Source organism: Pecten maximus, chromosome 8 (assembly GCF_902652985.1).
Source record: "Pecten maximus chromosome 8, xPecMax1.1, whole genome shotgun sequence".
In the NCBI taxonomy this organism is placed as follows: Eukaryota; Metazoa; Mollusca; class Bivalvia; order Pectinida; family Pectinidae; genus Pecten; species Pecten maximus.
The window spans coordinates 32,390,198-32,409,732 of record NC_047022.1 but is presented as its reverse complement, the minus strand read 5'-3'; the positions used below and the strand labels follow the sequence as shown (position 1 = coordinate 32,409,732).

General features: G+C 35.4%; 1 protein-coding gene across 2 annotated transcripts in view; it reads right to left on the bottom strand.

The window, feature by feature from the left end:
* Positions 1-19,535, bottom strand: part of LOC117333226 (signal peptide peptidase-like 3) — a 65,529-nt gene that overhangs the window by 25,468 nt on the left and 20,526 nt on the right. Inside the window, exons 1-3 of one of the 2 annotated variants that reach the window (XM_033892413.1) lie at positions 9,407-9,531; positions 7,661-7,803; positions 3,678-3,755 (exon numbers count right to left, since the gene is read on the bottom strand). In XM_033892413.1, coding sequence (XP_033748304.1) covers positions 3,678-3,755; positions 7,661-7,707 — 125 coding nt within the window. In that variant the 5' untranslated portion in view covers positions 7,708-7,803; positions 9,407-9,531. Of the gene's footprint in view, positions 1-3,677; positions 3,756-7,660; positions 7,804-9,406; positions 9,532-19,535 lie in introns of those variants that run through there. The other variant, XM_033892412.1, reaches the window with a different exon arrangement.

Genomic DNA, 19,535 nt, shown 5'->3' with positions numbered 1-19,535 from the left:
CAGGGATGCCTTATAATTAACACAAATATATACCCGGTATAGTATGTAGCATGGCCATCCCCCTTTTTAATTATAGTAGGGAAGTTTCTGAAATCTGCTAAAATTATCAGTGTAGGGAAGTTCCTGAAATCTTTCCTCAAAGTAACATAATTATCTGTAACGTGGCCCTTGTGAGGTAATACAATACCATTTCTGACCCTATTGGCCCTTGTGAGGTAATACAGTACCATTTCTAGCCCTATTGGCCCCTGTGAGATAGTACAGTACCATTTCTAACCCTATTGGCCCTTGTGAGGTACACAGTACCATTTCTGACCCTATTGGCCCTTGTGAGGTAATACAGTACCATTTCTAACCCTATTGGCCCTTGTGAGGTACACAGTACCATTTCTAACCCTATTGGCCCTTGTGAGGTACACAGTACCATTTCTAACCCTATTGGCCCTTGTGAGGTACACAGTACCATTTCTAACCCTATTGGCCCTTGTGAGATAGTACAGTACCATTTCTGACCCTATTGGCCCTTGTGAGGTAATACAGTACCATTTCTGACCCGATTGGCCCTTGTGAGATAGTACAGTACCATTTCTAACCCTATTGGCCCTTGTGAGGTACACAGTACCATTTCTAACCCTATTGGCCCTTGTAAGGTAATACAGTACCATTTCTGACCCTATTGGCCCTTGTGAGGTACACAGTACCATTTCTGACCCTATTGGCCCTTGTGAGGTAATAAAGTACCATTTCTGACCCTATTGGCCCTTATGAGGTAATACAGTACCATTTCTAACCCTATTGGCCCTTGTGAGGTAATACAGTACCATTTCTGACCCTATTGGCCCTTGTGAGGTAATACAGTACCATTTCTGACCCGATTGGCCCTTGTGAGGTAATACAGTACCATTTCTGACCCGATTGGCCCTTGTGAGGTAATACAGTACCATTTCTGACCCTATTGGCCCTTGTGAGGTACACAGTACCATTTCTGACCCTATTTTCCCTTGTGAGGTAATAAAGTACCATTTCTGACCCTATTGGCCCTTATGAGGTAATACAGTACCATTTCTAACCCTATTGGCCCTTGTGAGGTAATACAGTACCATTTCTGACCCTATTGGCCCTTGTGAGGTAATACAGTACCATTTCTGACCCGATTGGCCCTTGTGAGGTAATACAGTACCATTTCTGACCCGATTGGCCCTTGTGAGGTAATACAGTACCATTTCTAACCCTATTGGCCCTTGTGAGGTAATACAGTACCATTTCTGACCCTATTGGCCCTTGTGAGGTAATACAGTACCATTTCTGACCCTATTGGCCCTTGTGAGGTAATACAGTACCATTTCTGACCCTATTGGCCCTTGTGAGATAGTACAGTACCATTTCTAACCCTATTGGCCCTTGTGAGGTAATACAGTACCATTTCTAACCCTATTGGCCCTTGTGAGATAGTACAGTACCATTTCTGACCCTATTGGCCCTTGTGAGGTAATACAGTACCATTTCTGACCCTATTGGCCCTTGTGAGGTAATACAGTACCATTTCTAACCCTATTGGCCCTTGTGAGGTAATACAGTACCATTTCTAACCCTATTGGCCCTTGTGAGATAGTACAGTACCATTTCTGACCCTATTGGCCCTTGTGAGGTAATACAGTACCATTTCTGACCCTATTGGCCCTTGTGAGGTAATACAGTACCATTTCTGACCCGATTGGCCCTTGTGAGATAGTACAGTACCATTTCTGACCCTATTGGCCCTTGTGAGATAGTACAGTACCATTTCTAACCCTATTGGCCCTTGTGAGGTAATACAGTACCATTTCTGACCCTACTGGCCCTTGTGAGGTACACAGTACCATTTCTGACCCTATTGGCCCTTGTGAGGTAATACAGTACCATTTCTGACCCTATTGGCCCTTGTGAGGTAATACAATACCATTTCTAACCCTATTGGCCCTTGTGAGATAGTACAGTACCATTTCTAACCCTATTGGCCCTTGTGAGGTACACAGTACCATTTCTAACCCTATTGGCCCTTGTGAGATAGTACAGTACCATTTCTGACCCAACCGGTCTTGTGAGATAGTACAGTACCATTTCTAACCCTATTGGCCCTTGTGAGGTAATACAGTACCATTTCTAACCCTATTGGCCCTTGTGAGGTAATACAGTACCATTTCTGACCCTATTGGCCCTTGTGAGATAGTACAGTACCATTTCTGACCCTATTGGCCCTTGTGAGGTAATACAGTACCATTTCTGACCCTATTGGCCCTTGTGAGGTAATATAATACCATTTCTAACCCGATTGGCCCTTGTGAGGTAATATAATACCATTTTTAACCCTATTGGCCCTTGTGAGGTAACACAGTACCATTTCTAACCCGATTGGCCCTTGTGAGGTAATACAGTATGTATTGTAGTGAATATAAATGAAGCTTAATGACTTTAATTCCATGCTAATTGTACATGTCTTACTTGATTGATGATGGAACTTTACATCTTTGTTCCAGTTATATTCTTGATAATGATCAACTCTGCTTTGACCTCAAAACCTGACCTTGAATTACATTTTACAGGGAAAACCTTCAACCTTAAAGGTTTAAACCCATCTTTCATACATCACATAGAAATGTTAGTCATTTGACCTTTCCTTTCATATTCAAATGAAGACATTCTATGTACACAGCCAGATAGTCTAGACCTAACATTACTGGACCTCTCGTGCTGTGCAGGTTTCAAGACTAAGATGATATATGACCAGTCAGATACTTGCCAACTTTTTAAAATGTCTGTGGTGGAAATTGCATGTGTTCCAAATGCAAGTATCCAGTCTCAGGAAAAAAAAACCCATTGTATACACCTCTTTTTGACTGGATATAAGCACAAAACAACAAACATTATGCTGCTCTTTCCGGTAAAATAATTAGATCTTTTAAAATAATGAGAAAATGGAGAAACTTCGCTGATGAATTAGGTGTGCATTCTCCAAAATGGAGAGGGTTGATAGGTGTGTGATCTTAACTGTGTATATGAGAGAAAGCCCCACTGAGAACTTTAATCATAGTGATCTGTTTTGTATATTGGAAAATAAAGTTTTAGGACACTTAAATGCCAGGTGGACCTTGGATTATTACATAATCTTTATATATATATAATTACCAAGTTTTAAAAATAGGAACTGTTGTCAGAGTAGAGAAGAACCAACTTCCTGGTTTTTGGCAATTGTAAGTCAGAGGCTATCCTGAATAGACCTAACACCTACAGTATTTAGTAGAGTTCCATCAAAGTGTGTAAACAAAACAAGAGGCCCACAGGGCATGTATTGCTCACCTGTGTTGTAATTTGAAATAAAAACTGGGTAAACACAAAATAAAAATATAGCATGGAACATCAACATTCAGGTTATGTGTTTTGTTTTTATTTTATATTTTGTATTGTATATTGATGTTTTATAGCTAGCTAAAATATGTGAACTTGCAAACATAGAACCTGGAAGAGGCAATTTTCCATCCGATATATATTCATTCTGTGTTACCTCAGTTTTGATTTCAACATACAACACAATGTGATTCAAGCATTTTACTTAATAAGTTCTTAGATTTAGACCAGTTGTTTTCTAGGGAACAAATTTATCAATTTTTCTACACTGGCTGTCATAATTATGTACCTACCTAAAACTGCCATATACAATAAGCAGTATTGAGATGACAAATGTTGACAGTCTTGAAGAATCCATCAGGGTAAATGCCCTGCAACACAAAACAGAAACATATTTCATATTTGTAACATTTTTATCAGTGAAAAACCAGAAATTATCAACGCAATATTAAAACTAGTAATGATGTAAAATTTGATATTGGCCAATCAGAATGGAGCTTTCTATTCATCCCATCGAAATCTGACATGTTTTCCATTCCCATACAGAGAAAGCCAATGTAAAATGTATTTATTTTCTAAAAATTGTGAAACAAGTTATATCATCTAATACAAATCACGCTTGTTGGCCTGGATAGAAGTGTGCAAGGGGTCTAGGAGGAAACCAGAGCACCAAAGAAAACCCACGTGGTTGGGGAGGTGACCCCATATAGCTGTTCATGTCTGATCGGGTAATCAAGTCCCTGATGCCTGAATGAATGTGTGTTATCACTGTGCCATCTGACCACCGAATAGATATCACAATGCAACGGGAAACAAACATGAAGTTTGAGAAATGTTTCCTGACAGACAACAGACCTCTAGAGCTAAAAAAATGATGTCAAAGATTATTCTACTGATTCACACACTTCTTGAATCATGAGCTCTTCCTATTTTTTCATCATTTAAAATCGAACAAAATCGAATTGCATGCTGGTTGAATATCAATAATATTCTGTCGGAAACCATTCAATATTCTCTAAATTACAGATGCAAACTTAAGGAACTCCTTTTGTTGCAACTCTTTGACATCCAAGATATGTTCTCATTCTTGTCAAAGCTAAGAAGATTTACAAGATATGTTCTCATTCTTGTCAAAGCTAAGAAGATTTACAAGATATGTTCTCATTCTTGTCAAAGCTAAGAAGATTTACAAGATAACGAAATCGACCAGGCAGGTTGTAATTATGTGGAGAGTGTAAATGTCCGGCCATTAAACATAATACTGTAGCTATCAGACAATAACCACATGTGTGGTAATTATATGTAAGCTCACTGGTGTGCATTTAAGTAAGGCTAAATTTTCATTGACCCTGCTTAGAGTTTAACAAACAGGATTTGTGTAAGGTACTGTATACACAAAAACAACTCAAACAATTAATCTTCTCTACAAACCACAGGATTCATACTAGACATCCGTACATGATATACTAGACATCCGTACAATATTTAGTTTGTTATAAACCACTGGAGTCATACTAGACATCCGTACAATATTTAGTTTGTTACAAACCACAGGAGTCATACTAGACATCCGTACAATGTTTAGTTTGTTATAAACCACGGGAGTCATACTAGACATCCGTACAATGTTTAGTTTGTTATAAACCATGGCAGTCATACTAGACATCCATACAATATTTAGTTTGTTATAAACCATGGGAGTCATACTAGACATCTGTACAATATTTAGTTTGTTATAAACCACGGGAGTCATACTAGACATCTGTACAATATTTAGTTTGTTACAAACCATGGCAGTCATACTAGACATCCGTACAATATTTAGTTTGTTACAAACCACGGGAGTCATACTAGACATCCGTACAATATTTAGTTTGTTACAAACCACGGGAGTCATACTAGACATCTGTACAATGTTTAGTTTGTTACAAACCACGGGAGTCATACTAGACATCTGTACAATATTTAGTTTGTTACAAACCACGGGAGTCATACTAGACATCTGTACAATATTTAGTTTGTTATAAACCACAGAAGTCATACTAGACATCCGTACAATATTTAGTTTGTTACAAACCATGGCAGTCATACTAGACATCTGTACAATATTTAGTTTGTTACAAACAACAGGAGTCATACTAGACATCCGTACAATATTTAGTTTGTTACAAACTATGGGAGTCATACTAGACATCCGTACAATATTTAGTTTGTTACAAACCATGGCAGTCATACTAGACATCTGTACAATATTTAGTTTGTTACAAACCACAGGAGTCATACTAGACATCCGTACAATATTTAGTTTGTTATAAACCATGGGAGTCATACTAGACATCTGTACAATATTTAGTTTGTTATAAACGTACCACGGGAGTCACATTAGACATCTGTACAATGTTTAGTTTGTTACAAACCATGGGAGTCATACTAGACATCTGTACAATATTTAGTTTGTTATAAACCACGGGAGTCATATTAGACATCTGTACAATGTTTAGTTTGTTACAAACCATGGGAGTCATACTAGACATCTGTACAATATTTAGTTTGTTACAAACCACGGGAGTCATACTAGACATCCGTACAATATTTAGTTTGTTACAAACCATGGGAGTCATACTAGACATCCGTACAATATTTAGTTTGTTATAAACCATGGGAGTCATACTAGACATCTGTACAATATTTAGTTTGTTACAAACCACGGGAGTCATACTAGACATCTGTACAATATTTAGTTTGTTATAAACCACGGGAGTCATATTAGACATCTGTACAATGTTTAGTTTGTTACAAACCATGGGAGTCATACTAGACATCTATACAATATTTAGTTTGTTATAAACCACGGGAGCCATATTAGACATCCGTACAATATTTAGTTTGTTACAAACCATGGGAGTCATACTAGACATCTGTACAATATTTAGTTTGTTACAAACCATGGGAGTCATACTAGACATCCGTACAATATTTAGTTTGTTACAAACCACGGGAGTCATACTAGACATCTGTACAATATTTAGTTTGTTATAAACCACGGGAGTCATATTAGACATCTGTACAATGTTTAGTTTGTTACAAACCATGGCAGTCATACTAGACATCTGTACAATATTTAGTTTGTTATAAACCACGGGAGTCATACTAGACATCCGTACAATATTTAGTTTGTTACAAACCACGGGAGTCATACTAGACATCTGTACAATACTTAGTTTGTTACAAACCACAGGAGTCATACTAGACATCCGTACAATATTTAGTTTGTTATAAACCATGGCAGTCATACTAGACATCCGTACAATATTTAGTTTGTTATAAACCATGGCAGTCATACTAGACATCCGTACAATATTTAGTTTGTTACAAACCATGGCAGTCATACTAGACATCTGTACAATACTTAGTTTGTTACAAACCATGGGAGTCATACTAGACATCCGTACAATATTTAGTTTGTTATAAACCATGGCAGTCATACTAGACATCCGTACAATATTTAGTTTGTTATAAACAATGGCAGTCATACTAGACATCTGTACAATGTTTAGTTTGTTACAAACCACTGGAGTCATACTAGATATCTGTACAATATTTAGTTTGTTACAAACCACGGGAGTCATACTAGACATCCGTACAATATTTAGTTTGTTACAAACCATGGCAGTCATACTAGACATCCGTACAATATTTAGTTTGTTATAAACCATGGCAGTCATACTAGACATCCGTACAATATTTAGTTTGTTACAAACCACGGGAGTCATACTAGACATCCGTACAATATTTAGTTTGTTACAAACCATGGGAGTCATACTAGACATCCGTACAATATTTAGTTTGTTACAAACCATGGCAGTCATACTAGACATCCGTACAATATTTAGTTTGTTACAAACCATGGTAGTCATACTAGACATCCGTACAATATTTAGTTTGTTACAAACCATGGCAGTCATACTAGACATCCGTACAATATTTAGTTTGTTATAAACCACGGGAGTCATACTAGACTAAACTCATCCATGTTTCATGATGGATATGAACAATAACCTCAAGGACAATGATGAACTTCCTTTTTGTTTAGGTTTATAAGCAGACATCTATATGTTTTTTTTAGCTTTAACATCCTTGCAACAGTCCTATGGAAGATAAATGCAAGTGTCAAAGTGCCCAGGGACGAAGGTATAAGTACCTCTGATGTCAAAGCTCTTTAATTTAAGCTGCTCTATATATAACGCCTCAGTTTTTAACGAGTGAGATAACTTACGAGATAGTTGTTGAAGCCTCAGGACCAAGTTGCTCCTCAGCCCCCATGGCTGAGGTCAGTCAAGGTCGTTCACAACTTCCTGTACAAGGAGGATTCAGGATGAGGACACTTTCTGTACACAATACACACTTTCTCTTGTCTATCTGGAAGATACAACATTTAGATAAGGTTACATGATGTCACAGAATATTTATCAGTAAAAACCATTCTAAACAGAATTTTCCCAACATGATGTCTTCTATAGTTCACCTATCGTTGTCAGATGTTGCTACTAAAAATGTAAATTTTAATTCTTAAATTACAACTATTAAAAAATAAGTTATATCAACTTAAATTATAAGCACACTTGTGTGCCCAGATGGCAGTGCACAAGGACAGGGCTTTTTCTGAAGACTTTTTGGGGCCAATATTGGACCCCAATCCCAACTGAAATTATTTCATATTTAAGCAGAATTCCCAAAATTTTCAGTTTAGCACCCAAGAATATTTCATCTCTTACAATAAAATGACTGTGAAATGTAATTTTCCATGTTTTTTTGTTTGTTTTGTTATTCCTATAATTAATAAATTTAAATGAAATACAGTAAACTTTAGGTAAGGTTGAACAAAATGAAATTAAAATTGATGAACCAGTTCAAATTATACAAAATCATGCTTCAGAAAATAAGCATGATTTCAAATCATCCGAGGCGATAGTATCCCTTGAAATTACCAACACTGATAGATACTGTACACTCCTTATACCATGTCGAAGGTCATCAATCTCCATCAATATAATCCTATAAATGTCCAAAGTGTGTAGAGATTGACCTCTGATCACCTTAGGTATGTGTTCGGTGTTAAGAGGATCCAGAATAGGTTTTGTTGTGGTATTATAACACAGATAGTATACTGTCTTAGTGTCAACAAAATACCTAGACCGATGACGACACAATGTAAACATGATGATATCTTGGATAAACAGGAAGTTTACATGGTCAGAACAATCACAAGTTGTATTAATTAGCCTGTAGCGTTTAACACACCTTCTGTACTGAACCATTATTGTACCATACAAAATTTTATATACAAATCAGAATCAATCTAATATAAGATTACACAACTTTAACATAATTTTGGGTTTTGTATAGATGACCACTACATATATATAAGTTAGAAAGTCTGCTCACCATTTATTTCTGAAAGTTACTGGAAATCCCCACTGAGGACTATATAAAATGACTTCACATGTACACCAACGTACCAATGTATTCAGTAATTATTTCATCTTTTGTTCATCACTGATAATTTTTAACTATAGTCTAGAGTCAGTCATTTATAATCTAATTCATTATATGCATTGAAACATTAAATAGATGGATGTATTGTATTTTTCAATAAATATACATATATCAGATGAATGTATAACAAATTTTAGCCATGTTCAATATCTTTAGATAAAAAAGGAAATCTAAAAGAAAATAACTGAAATATAACTGTAATATTGAAATATACAGTTGTTAAAATAAACTGTAATTATTGGGATGTTACCTGATATGCATGCATTATGACTTCAAACAAGCTTGTAATATGATGTACTATTTCCTGACACTGTTAGACAAAGGAGATCACATTGACTGGTCTGTGTTCAACACAAAGCAGTAATTACCCTACTGTGTATTATATATCAAGCCCTTGTTGTCAGTCCACAGCTTTAACATACAAACTCTGGTATTCTCATACAATTAATGCCTATTTTCCTCCTACCTGTAGTTGTAAACATCCACACACAGGTACAATGTTCTCTATCCCCTGTTAGCCTGTCTACTCATCCTACATATTATACTGGTATGATGGCTGGTGTACATGTAGCCATGCGATGTCTACTGCAGTCAACGGTTAACTTACTCGGGTATATGACCCAAGGTATACTACGACAGTACCCATTGGTGTTTATATTTAGGTCCATGTGTTGTGTGACACAAAGACGTTTGTGTACAAACAAAGCACCCTGGGAATTTTCACAAGGTGTATTTAGTATGTACATAGATGTATATACACTAGGTGCTTATGTGTATACATTGTATATGTACTTACAAAGGTAATTATTATATATAAGTAATAACCTCACAATAAAAAAACATTCCAGAAAAATTGGATATCTACGGCTTTTACCAGTCAATATTGAATAAATAAAATCACTTTTATTATTTTATTACAATCACTAGAATATTAATGTACCTGTAATTAAATAAATGATATAAATTGTATTTAAGTTGCATTTATAGGATACATACACAAGAAATCCACTTAATAATTAGGAGTTAATTGATAACTTATTTGTTGCATTCAATGTCCTATGAATGCAGCCAGAGTCATGTCCCGTGAATGCAGCCAGAGTCTTCTTGAATTGTAGTACATGTATATATATATATAACTGTTGGCTATGTATACTTCATACTCTAGAAACCTGTAATTTATATGCTATCCTAAACTAATAATGGGTGTCATCATTCATGTCCTTGTTTCAACCAATTTAGGATAATAAAGACACATATGTAACCTGAAATCATTTTCAGTGAATCATGTAGCACTCAAAGTAGAAGGAAGTGAGAATGAGTCCAGTCATTGTTTGTATTTATATATTATGGTGATCTTTTCCCTTTAGCCACGGACAGTAATTTTTCCCTGCAGGTCAAATACAAGTGTAGCATGCACTTTAACATGGCCTCTGACAAACTAAACAGGACAATTTTATAACAAAAGAATTTGTCGCAAATTCAACATCTATCAATAACTTATATGCAAAACTAGAATTAATCGACTGTACCTTTGATCTGCTGATCTTGATTGGTTTAATCGACTATCTGTGGCATCCCAAAGTTACATACATGTGTTGTATAGGAAACTATATATACATCACTAAATTACCTGTGACATGTAGCCAATTAGTACATATACAGCATGATATGCAGAAAGTGAAACTATTAATGGATTACTGTAAATTTGGAATGTATTTATAATGAGCCATGATATCCTGTACTTGAACACATTGATAATATGAACTGTGATAACCTGAAATGGAGTTAATTAAATAATAACCTGATCTTGGTCCATTAGTTAATGACCTGAGATATCCTGGGCTTGATTCATCAGTTAATGACCTGAGATATATCCTGACCTTGGTCCATTAGTTAATGACCTGAGATATCCTGACCTTGATCCATTAGTTAATGACCTGAGATATCCTGACCTTGGTCCATTAGTTAATGACCTGTCCTGAGATATCCTGACCTTGATCCATTAGTTAATGACCTGAGATATCCTGACCTTGGTCCATTAGTTAATGACCTAAGATATCCTGACCTTGGTCCATTAGTTAATGACCTGAGATATCCTGACCTTGGTCCATTAGTTAATGACCTGAGATATCCTGACATTGGTCCATTAGTAAATGACCTGAGATATCCTGACCTTGGTCCATTAGTTAATGACCTGAGATATCCTGACCTTGGTCCATTAGTTAATGACCTGAGATATCCTGACCTTGATCCATTAGTTAATGACCAGAGATATCCTGACCTTGATCCATTAGTTAATGACCTGAGATATATCCTGATCTTGACCCATTAGTTAATGACCTAAGATATCCTGACCTTGGTCCATTAGTTAATGATCTGAGATATCCTGACCTTGATTCATTAATTAATGACCTGAGATATCCTGACCTTGGTCCATTAATTAATGACCTGAGATATCCTGACCTTGGTCCATTAGTTAATGACCTGAGATATCCTGACCTTGATCCATTAGTTAATGACCTGAGATATCCTGACCTTGGTCCATTAATTAATGACCTGAGATATCCTGACCTTGATCCTTTAGTTAATGACCTGAGATATCCTGACCTTGATCCATTAGTTAATGACCTGAGATATCCTGACCTTGGTCCATTAGTTAATGACCTGAGATATCCTGACCTTGGTCCATTAGTTAATGACCTGAGATATATCCTGACCTTGGTCCATTAGTTAATGACCTGTCCTGAGATATCCTGGACTTGATCCATTAATTAATGACCTGAGATATCCTGACCTTGGTCCATTAGTTAATGACCTTGGATATCCTGAACTTGATCCATTAGTTAATGACCTGAGCTATCCTGACCTTGATTCATTAATTAATGACCTGAGATATCCTGACCTTGGTCCATTAATGACCTGAGATATCCTGACCTTGGTCCATTAGTTAATGACCTGAGATATCCTGACCTTGATCCATTAATTAATGACCTGAGATATCCTGACCTTGGTCCATTAGTTAATGACCTGAGCTATCCTGACCTTGATTCATTAATTAATGACCTGAGCTATCCTGACCTTGATTCATTAATTAATGACCTGAGATATCCTGAACTTGATTCATTAATTAATGACCTGAGATATCCTGACCTTGGTCCATTAGTTAATGACCTGAGATATCCTGACCTTGGTCCATTAATTAATGACCTGAGATATCCTGAACTTGATTCATTAGTTAATGACCTGAGATATCCTGACCTTGGTCCATTAGTTAATGACCTGAGATATCCTGAACTTGATCCATTAGTTAATGACCTTGGATATCCTGAACTTGATCCATTAGTTAATGAGATATCCTGAAATTTAATCACCTGAACATGATAACCGATAATATTCTGCACTTATATAGTTGCCGATGATATAATATATCGGTATCAATCAATGTTTAATCATCTCTAAGCCTATAAAGGAGAGCTATGTCTCAGTAAAATTTTCATATAACATTTCCAGTTACCGATGCATCAGACTGTTTTATTTGTTATCAATATATAGCCATTGTTGAAATTTTGAATATTTTGAATCTAGTATGTATGAGCATAATCAATTATCAGAAAGTACAAACAGCTTTATTTTCCATTAATGCTGAAAACCTGAAAATTATTCCATACAAGATAATAAACAATGGCATTCAATACGAAAAATTAATAGTGCATTTAACACTCCATGTGGTAGACATTTAATTGCATCTCATTGCTGAACTTGGCAATGACCAAATCATTCGGTGTTGCTAATTATTTCTAGGATGAATCATAATTTCTTAACAAAAACAAAAAAACAACACACAACTTCTGCGAAATATTTGTTTGTAGTTACGTAATACGACTTATACTTTTATATGATTGAAGACACCGTTTTAGATAAATGCATTATAGAAAAAAGTTAAAATCATAGACAAATGATAAGCTGCTTATCAATGAGTATTCTGAACTATTTTCTACAAAAATTATTATCATTGCTGCCTGGTTTACATTTTTTTTAATTTCCTTATTGTATAATCCTTTGTTCACTAAACATTATCTATCAAGATGTAAAAATATCAATATTTGACTTTTCCCCCCCGAAAACAGATATTGAATTTTAACTAAAAGGAAACAGCTTGTGTCACATCTGATATGTACAAATTTATCTCAATATGATGCCACAAAAAAAAAAATTTCATTGTTGTGAGACAAGTGACCACAAACTGGGACATGAATACTAACAACACTGTATAAAGTTCTGCAATCTACCTAGGCCTGGGTACCGGTGCTAACAAAATGACAACTATTCAGATAAAAATTATAATCAAAGTACTGTAAGTACTGTAAACGAACATTATTATAGCAAAACCAGTAATCTTCGAAGTTTAAAGTTGATAAATTTATTGATATTGATTAAGAAATTAATTGCAAAAAATTTGAAATGTTTGCAGCTGTTCTGATACAGCTGTTCTGTACACGTTTCTGTAAGGTCCTAATTAAAATTGGAAGTATGTTGAGCTATCTTAGATGGATAAAAATAAAATATGTCTTCTTTCTTATGGGAATTAAGGCATCATCAGTTATGATACAGTCAGGACTATGTGACCTTATTGATGCCAACTTCTAATATGCACTAAATTTAGGCTAGTTCCATCGTTAGTTCGGCATATTTCAACTTAATATGATGAAACACACAAAGAATTACTGAAAACCAAAACTAGAGCTGCTAATCAAGGCCTGAATTAGGAATGTATCCTATTGAAACTGTACTCAAGCATGTATGGTATTTCAAAATAAAAACTTGTAAATGTAACTGCACAAATCACACGTTATGTGGAGAGGTTTTTTTTGGGGGGGGGGGGTGGGGGGGATTATAAGATTCCATAACTGTACGCAAATTTGTGAAGCATTCCATATCTATCTATATCTATATGTGTATTTTTTACTCATATCAAAACTGGAATGATACATTTTTGCAAGTTTTAGTTCACCTTCGGCCATGGGAGATTTATGTAAAATGTCATGTCGTTACCAAAATGGAGAAAAATAGTGCTTAGAGATCTAGAATGGACACAGTTATATGTTCTCCAATGTCCAAATGTATCATATGTAAAATATTAGGGGTTTATTTGACCGAGAAGTATTTTAAATTATTTTTTTAATAATTCGCAATTTGCGGCCTGATTGCCATCATAGTTGAATTACCACAATGGACCCGAAATCAATATTTTTAAAAGAGAATGATCTATGACTTGAATATTTCATAAAAATTATTTAATACATCGTTTATTCGCTTCATTCAGATCTTCATACACCGCATAATTTGTGAAGTCAAATAGAAATATATGAACCATTTTGTAATTGATTTATTGTTTACATAAGTAAGCACTAGATGTAAGAAGTAGGCATATGTTCCGCTATCTACTGGCATGACTTTGAGTACAGTAGACTACACTCGCTTTGTGGATATTGACAGGCTAGCATATATTTACATACTAATTCAATTTTAGAATTGTAATTGAAATCTTGTGACAGCATGGCACAAATAGTCATCTGAACATTTGTTGTATATTAAAAAATAATTTAAGGAAAATATTAACTCATTGCGCATGCCTTGACTTCAATTTTCAATTTATCAATTCATTGATTACTCCGTGTTTGAAGTATGGAGTAGTGAGAATTTCAAGTCTTGATCATGACTTGATGGAAATTCTAAATTTACAAATTATCAAAATGAATTTGTTTGAAAAATAACACAAGTTCCACTGCAATATCATATATAGAATCAATCACAATATTTCAGAAGTTATAAAACTACAAATAACAATAAACTGCTGAGTATCAAATTAAATCAATATCATATTTATAAGTATTTTTGCATTTGTTTTTAGATAATCCGGATTTCCGTTTTCCGTTTTTTTGTTTTTTTTTAATCACGCCTTACGCGATCAGATTGTTGACAATCTGAATGCAAAATAGCAAGGATTTAAAAAATTAATTCAAACACTTCAAGGTCATTTATAATCCTCATCTTTCAGAAATTTCTAAGTTGTATATTAAAGAATAATATTTAGGGTCCATTCTCTTCAAAAACGGACAATTTAAGGTGAACTTAACACCGTTTCAGTAGTTCGTCACAATCAAAAATTTGGTCGTGAATTCAGTATTTTGCCAATTATTTCAAAATACTTCCAGGTAAATGAAAAAAAACACTTTTTCATATGACCTCTATACACACCAAAGATTACTATATTGGGTCCACTCTCTTGTAAAAATATCGATTTTGGGTCCACTATCGGCCATTTCGGTATATATAATTCAACTCTAACGGAAATCAGGCCACGAATCATGAATGATTAAAAGAATTAATTTAAAATACTTCTCGGTCAAATAAACCCCTAATATTTTACATACGATACAGTTGGGCATTGAAGAACATATATTTGGGTCAATTCTCTGAAAAAAATGCCAAATGATATTTCACAACAAATTTAGTTGTAATCCACCAAATTTAAGGGTAAAGGAGTAGGATTTTATAGCAAAAATTCACAAAAGTTCCCTTTTTGGGGCCCCGCCCCTCTGGCCCCAGGGCTCACACCAGCCTCATTTATAGAAAATATGACCCCCCTCCCCCAATGATGTTTCACACCAAATTTAGTTGTAATCCACACAATGGTAAAGGAGGAGTAGGATTTTATAGCAAATATCCACCAAAGTTCCCTTTTTGGGGCCCTGCCCCTCAAGCCCCAGGGGTCAGACCAGCCTCATTTATATAAAATATGATTGCCCTCCCCTGATAATGCTTCAAACCAAATTTGGAAGTAATCCACTCAAGGGTTAAGGAGGAGTAGCGTTTTGAATGAAAAAGTTTACGGACGGCGCACGACGACGGACGAAGCACGATGGCTATAGGTCATCCTGACCCTTTGGGTCAGATGACCTAAAAAGGCTTACATGCATGTGTTTATTTCCATTACATATATCAATATTTTTCACAAATAAGCCCCTGTCCACAAATAAGCCCCTTCCAACAAAATAAGTCCCTGCCCACAAACAAGCCCCTGAACACAAATACGCCCCTAAACACAAATAAGTCCCTACCCACAATTAAGTCCTTACCCACAATTAAGTCCCTACCCACAAATAAGCCCCTACCCACCAATAAGCCCCTACCCACAAATAAGCCCCTACCCACAAATAAGTCCCTACCCACCAATAAACCCCTACCCACCAATAAACCCCTACCCACAATTAAGTCCCTACCCACAAATAAACTAGAACTGTCGCCAGGAAGGCTGACTAATACCCCCGCAATCTGCACGAGTCAATGGTGAATTGGAACTCTTAATTAGAGGCTAACTAAGATAACCCAGTAATATAGTGACCAGTTGCCAAAGCAACCATAATTATGAGGAAAAGAAAGTGAGATGCACATCTGCATATGGTCCTCTATATTTCTGTGAAGTTTCATTGAAATTGGCCCTTCGGTTTAGGAGGAGTTGTACATATCGACCGGACAAACTTAAAGTTATGGTTCTTATCAGAAAACCTGTTTATAGTGACCAGTTGCCACAGCAACCATAATTTTGAAATAAAGAAAGCTTAAGTGGCATGCACATCTACACATGGTCCTCTATATACTTGTGTGAAGTTTCATTGAAATCGGCCCTTCGGTTTAGGAGGAGTTGTCCGGACAAACTTAAAGTTATGGTTCTTATCGGAAAACCTGTTTATAGTGACCAGTTGCCATAGCAACCATAATTCTGAGAAAAAGAAAGTGGCATGCACATCTACACATGATCATAAATATGTGTATGAAGTTTCATTGGAATTGGCCTATCGGTTTAGGAGTTGTCCGGACAAAATGTGTCTACAGACGGACAGACAACCTGATTCCAGTATACCCCCCTAACTTCGTTGCGGGGGTATAACAACTTTCTTCATTGTTGCAGAATCACTGATTTGAAATAGCAACCTAAAAGTGGTTCATAAATAAGCCCCCTCCAATCTTTAATACTTAACTTTTGCCCTAGGGAAAGGGCCTATTTGGAGATAAATACCTTATAATGCTGATTACAGGTGTTACTTATAGGTATAGAAATTGATCATCTTCCTCGTGATTAATGTCTGTAAGAACTTCAACTGAATTTTGTTTCATTGTAACATTCACGTACCTGTGATTCTTATAAAAGGTTATTAGCGGGAAAGCTAATTCAAACCGAGTTGCTTTTATGTTGACTGTATACAGACCAGATGTACTAATGCTCATACACAAAGGATTTCATATCAACAACATACAGCTTCAAAATTATACACGTTTCTGTTGACAGTTACACATGTAATTTTTAATATATCCCTATTTCATAGCATAACCACATCTATCAAAGTCATAATTATCTATGCCTGACTAGGATCATGTAAAACCTTTAGTTACAAAAATGAAATTAAAATTTACATTGTTTTTCCCCATTACTGTGACTCAATATATTGAAACTGAAAATGCATCCTGGAATTCCAGTTTTCAACTTTAATATATAAATGTATACACATATTTTATACGTCTTATGTACATTGGTCTTAACAATGTAAGGATAGGGAAACTTTGCAATTAATCAGTTTTATTAGGTTTGATATTGGATAGTTTAAATTTGTATTTAGGTTTTAATTTACTTGTATATGTACATGTGCTACCATCACATATTGTGTGATGTCTGGCATGTATATGCTTGGTTGATCATGATTTCTGGGTAACTTATGTTTAAATGACACATGGTGAGATGTCTTAACTTGAGAGTTGTATGTTGTTTAGTTTGCCAGTAGATCACGACCTACATCCATGGCCATTTTAGGGTATAAGGTATACAAAGAAAAAGTCATCATTAACTTTACAAGTCAGTTCATGAAATACTGCATCATTCCTCCAGGCCAATTGAAAACAAAGGAAACATGACAGGCCAGCAATGACCTCTACATGTTTCTTCCTGACGCAGTTCTATAAAACTGTGAAAAATATCATTAACACAATTTTTTGTGTGTGTATATGATTCTCGCTGAAGGGTCCATAAAATATTTCATAAAAAGATTTACGGCCAAAATAAATTCTTTATATATGAAGAAAAAATTTCTAAAAAAATACAGGCTAGACTTAAATATATATAATTATTTCACAGTTCTTGTTCTCTCGAGCTGCCAGCCAGTCCGTAGTTAAACAATACACAATGCAAGTTGGAATTGTCAGTCTATAGTTAAACAGTACATAAGTTAAATTGTCAGTCAATAGTTAAACAGTACACAAGTTGTCAGTTGAACATAAGATGTCCGTCCGTAGTTAAACAGTACACAAGTTGTCAGTTGTATGATAAGATGTCTGTCTGTAGTTATTATATATAAGATGTCTGTCCGTAGTTACACAGTATATAACATGTCTGTCCGTAGTTAAACAGTATATAAGATGTCTGTCCATAGTTAAACAGTACATCAGATGTCTGTCCATAGTTAAACAGTACATCAGATGTCAGTCTATAGTTAAACAGTATATAAGTTGTCAGTTGTACATAAGATGTCCGTCCGTAGTTAAACAGTACACAAGTTGTCAGTTGTACATAAGATGTCTGTCCGTAGTTAAACAGTACACAAGTTGTCAGTTGTATGATAGGATGTCTGTCTGTAGTTATTATATATAAGATGTCTGTAGTTAAACAGTATATAAGATGTCTGTCCGTAGTTAAACAGTATATAAGATGTCTGTCCGTAGTTAAACAGTATATAAGATGTCTGTCCGTAGTTAAACAGTATATAAGATGTCTGTCCGTAGTTAAACAGTATATAAGATGTCATTCTATAGTTAAACAGTATATAAGTTGTCAGTTTTACATAAGTTGTCAGTCCATAGCTGAACAGTACACAATATTTTTGTCAACACGTTTTCAGTTAAACAGTCCACACATTGTCAGTTAAACAGTACACGTTGTCAGTTAAACAGTCCACACGTCAGATAAACAGTACACACGTTGTCAGTTAAACAGTACACATGTTGTTAGTTAAACAGTCCACAGGTTGTTAGTTAAACAGTACACACATCAGTTAAACAGTACACATGTTGTCAGTTAAACAGTACACACATCAGTTAAACAGTACACACGTCAGAGAAACAGTACACACGTTGTCAGTTAAACAGTACACATGTTGTCAGTTAAACAGTACACACGTTGTCAGTTAAACAGTACACACGTTGTCAGTTAAACAGTACACATGTTGTCAGTTAAACAGTACACACATCAGTTAAACAGTACACATGTTGTCAGTTAAACAGTGCACATGTTGTCAGTTAAACAGTCCACATGTTGTCAGTTAAACAGTCCACACATCAGTTAAACAGTATACATGTTGTCAGTTAAACAGTACACATGTTGTCAGTTAAACAGTACACATGTTGTCAGTTAAACAGTACACACGTCAGTTAAACAGTCCATATGTTGTCAGTTAAACAGTCCACACATCAGTTAAACAGTATACATGTTGTCAGTTAAACAGTACACACGTTGTCAGTTAAAAAGTACACACGTCAGTTAAACA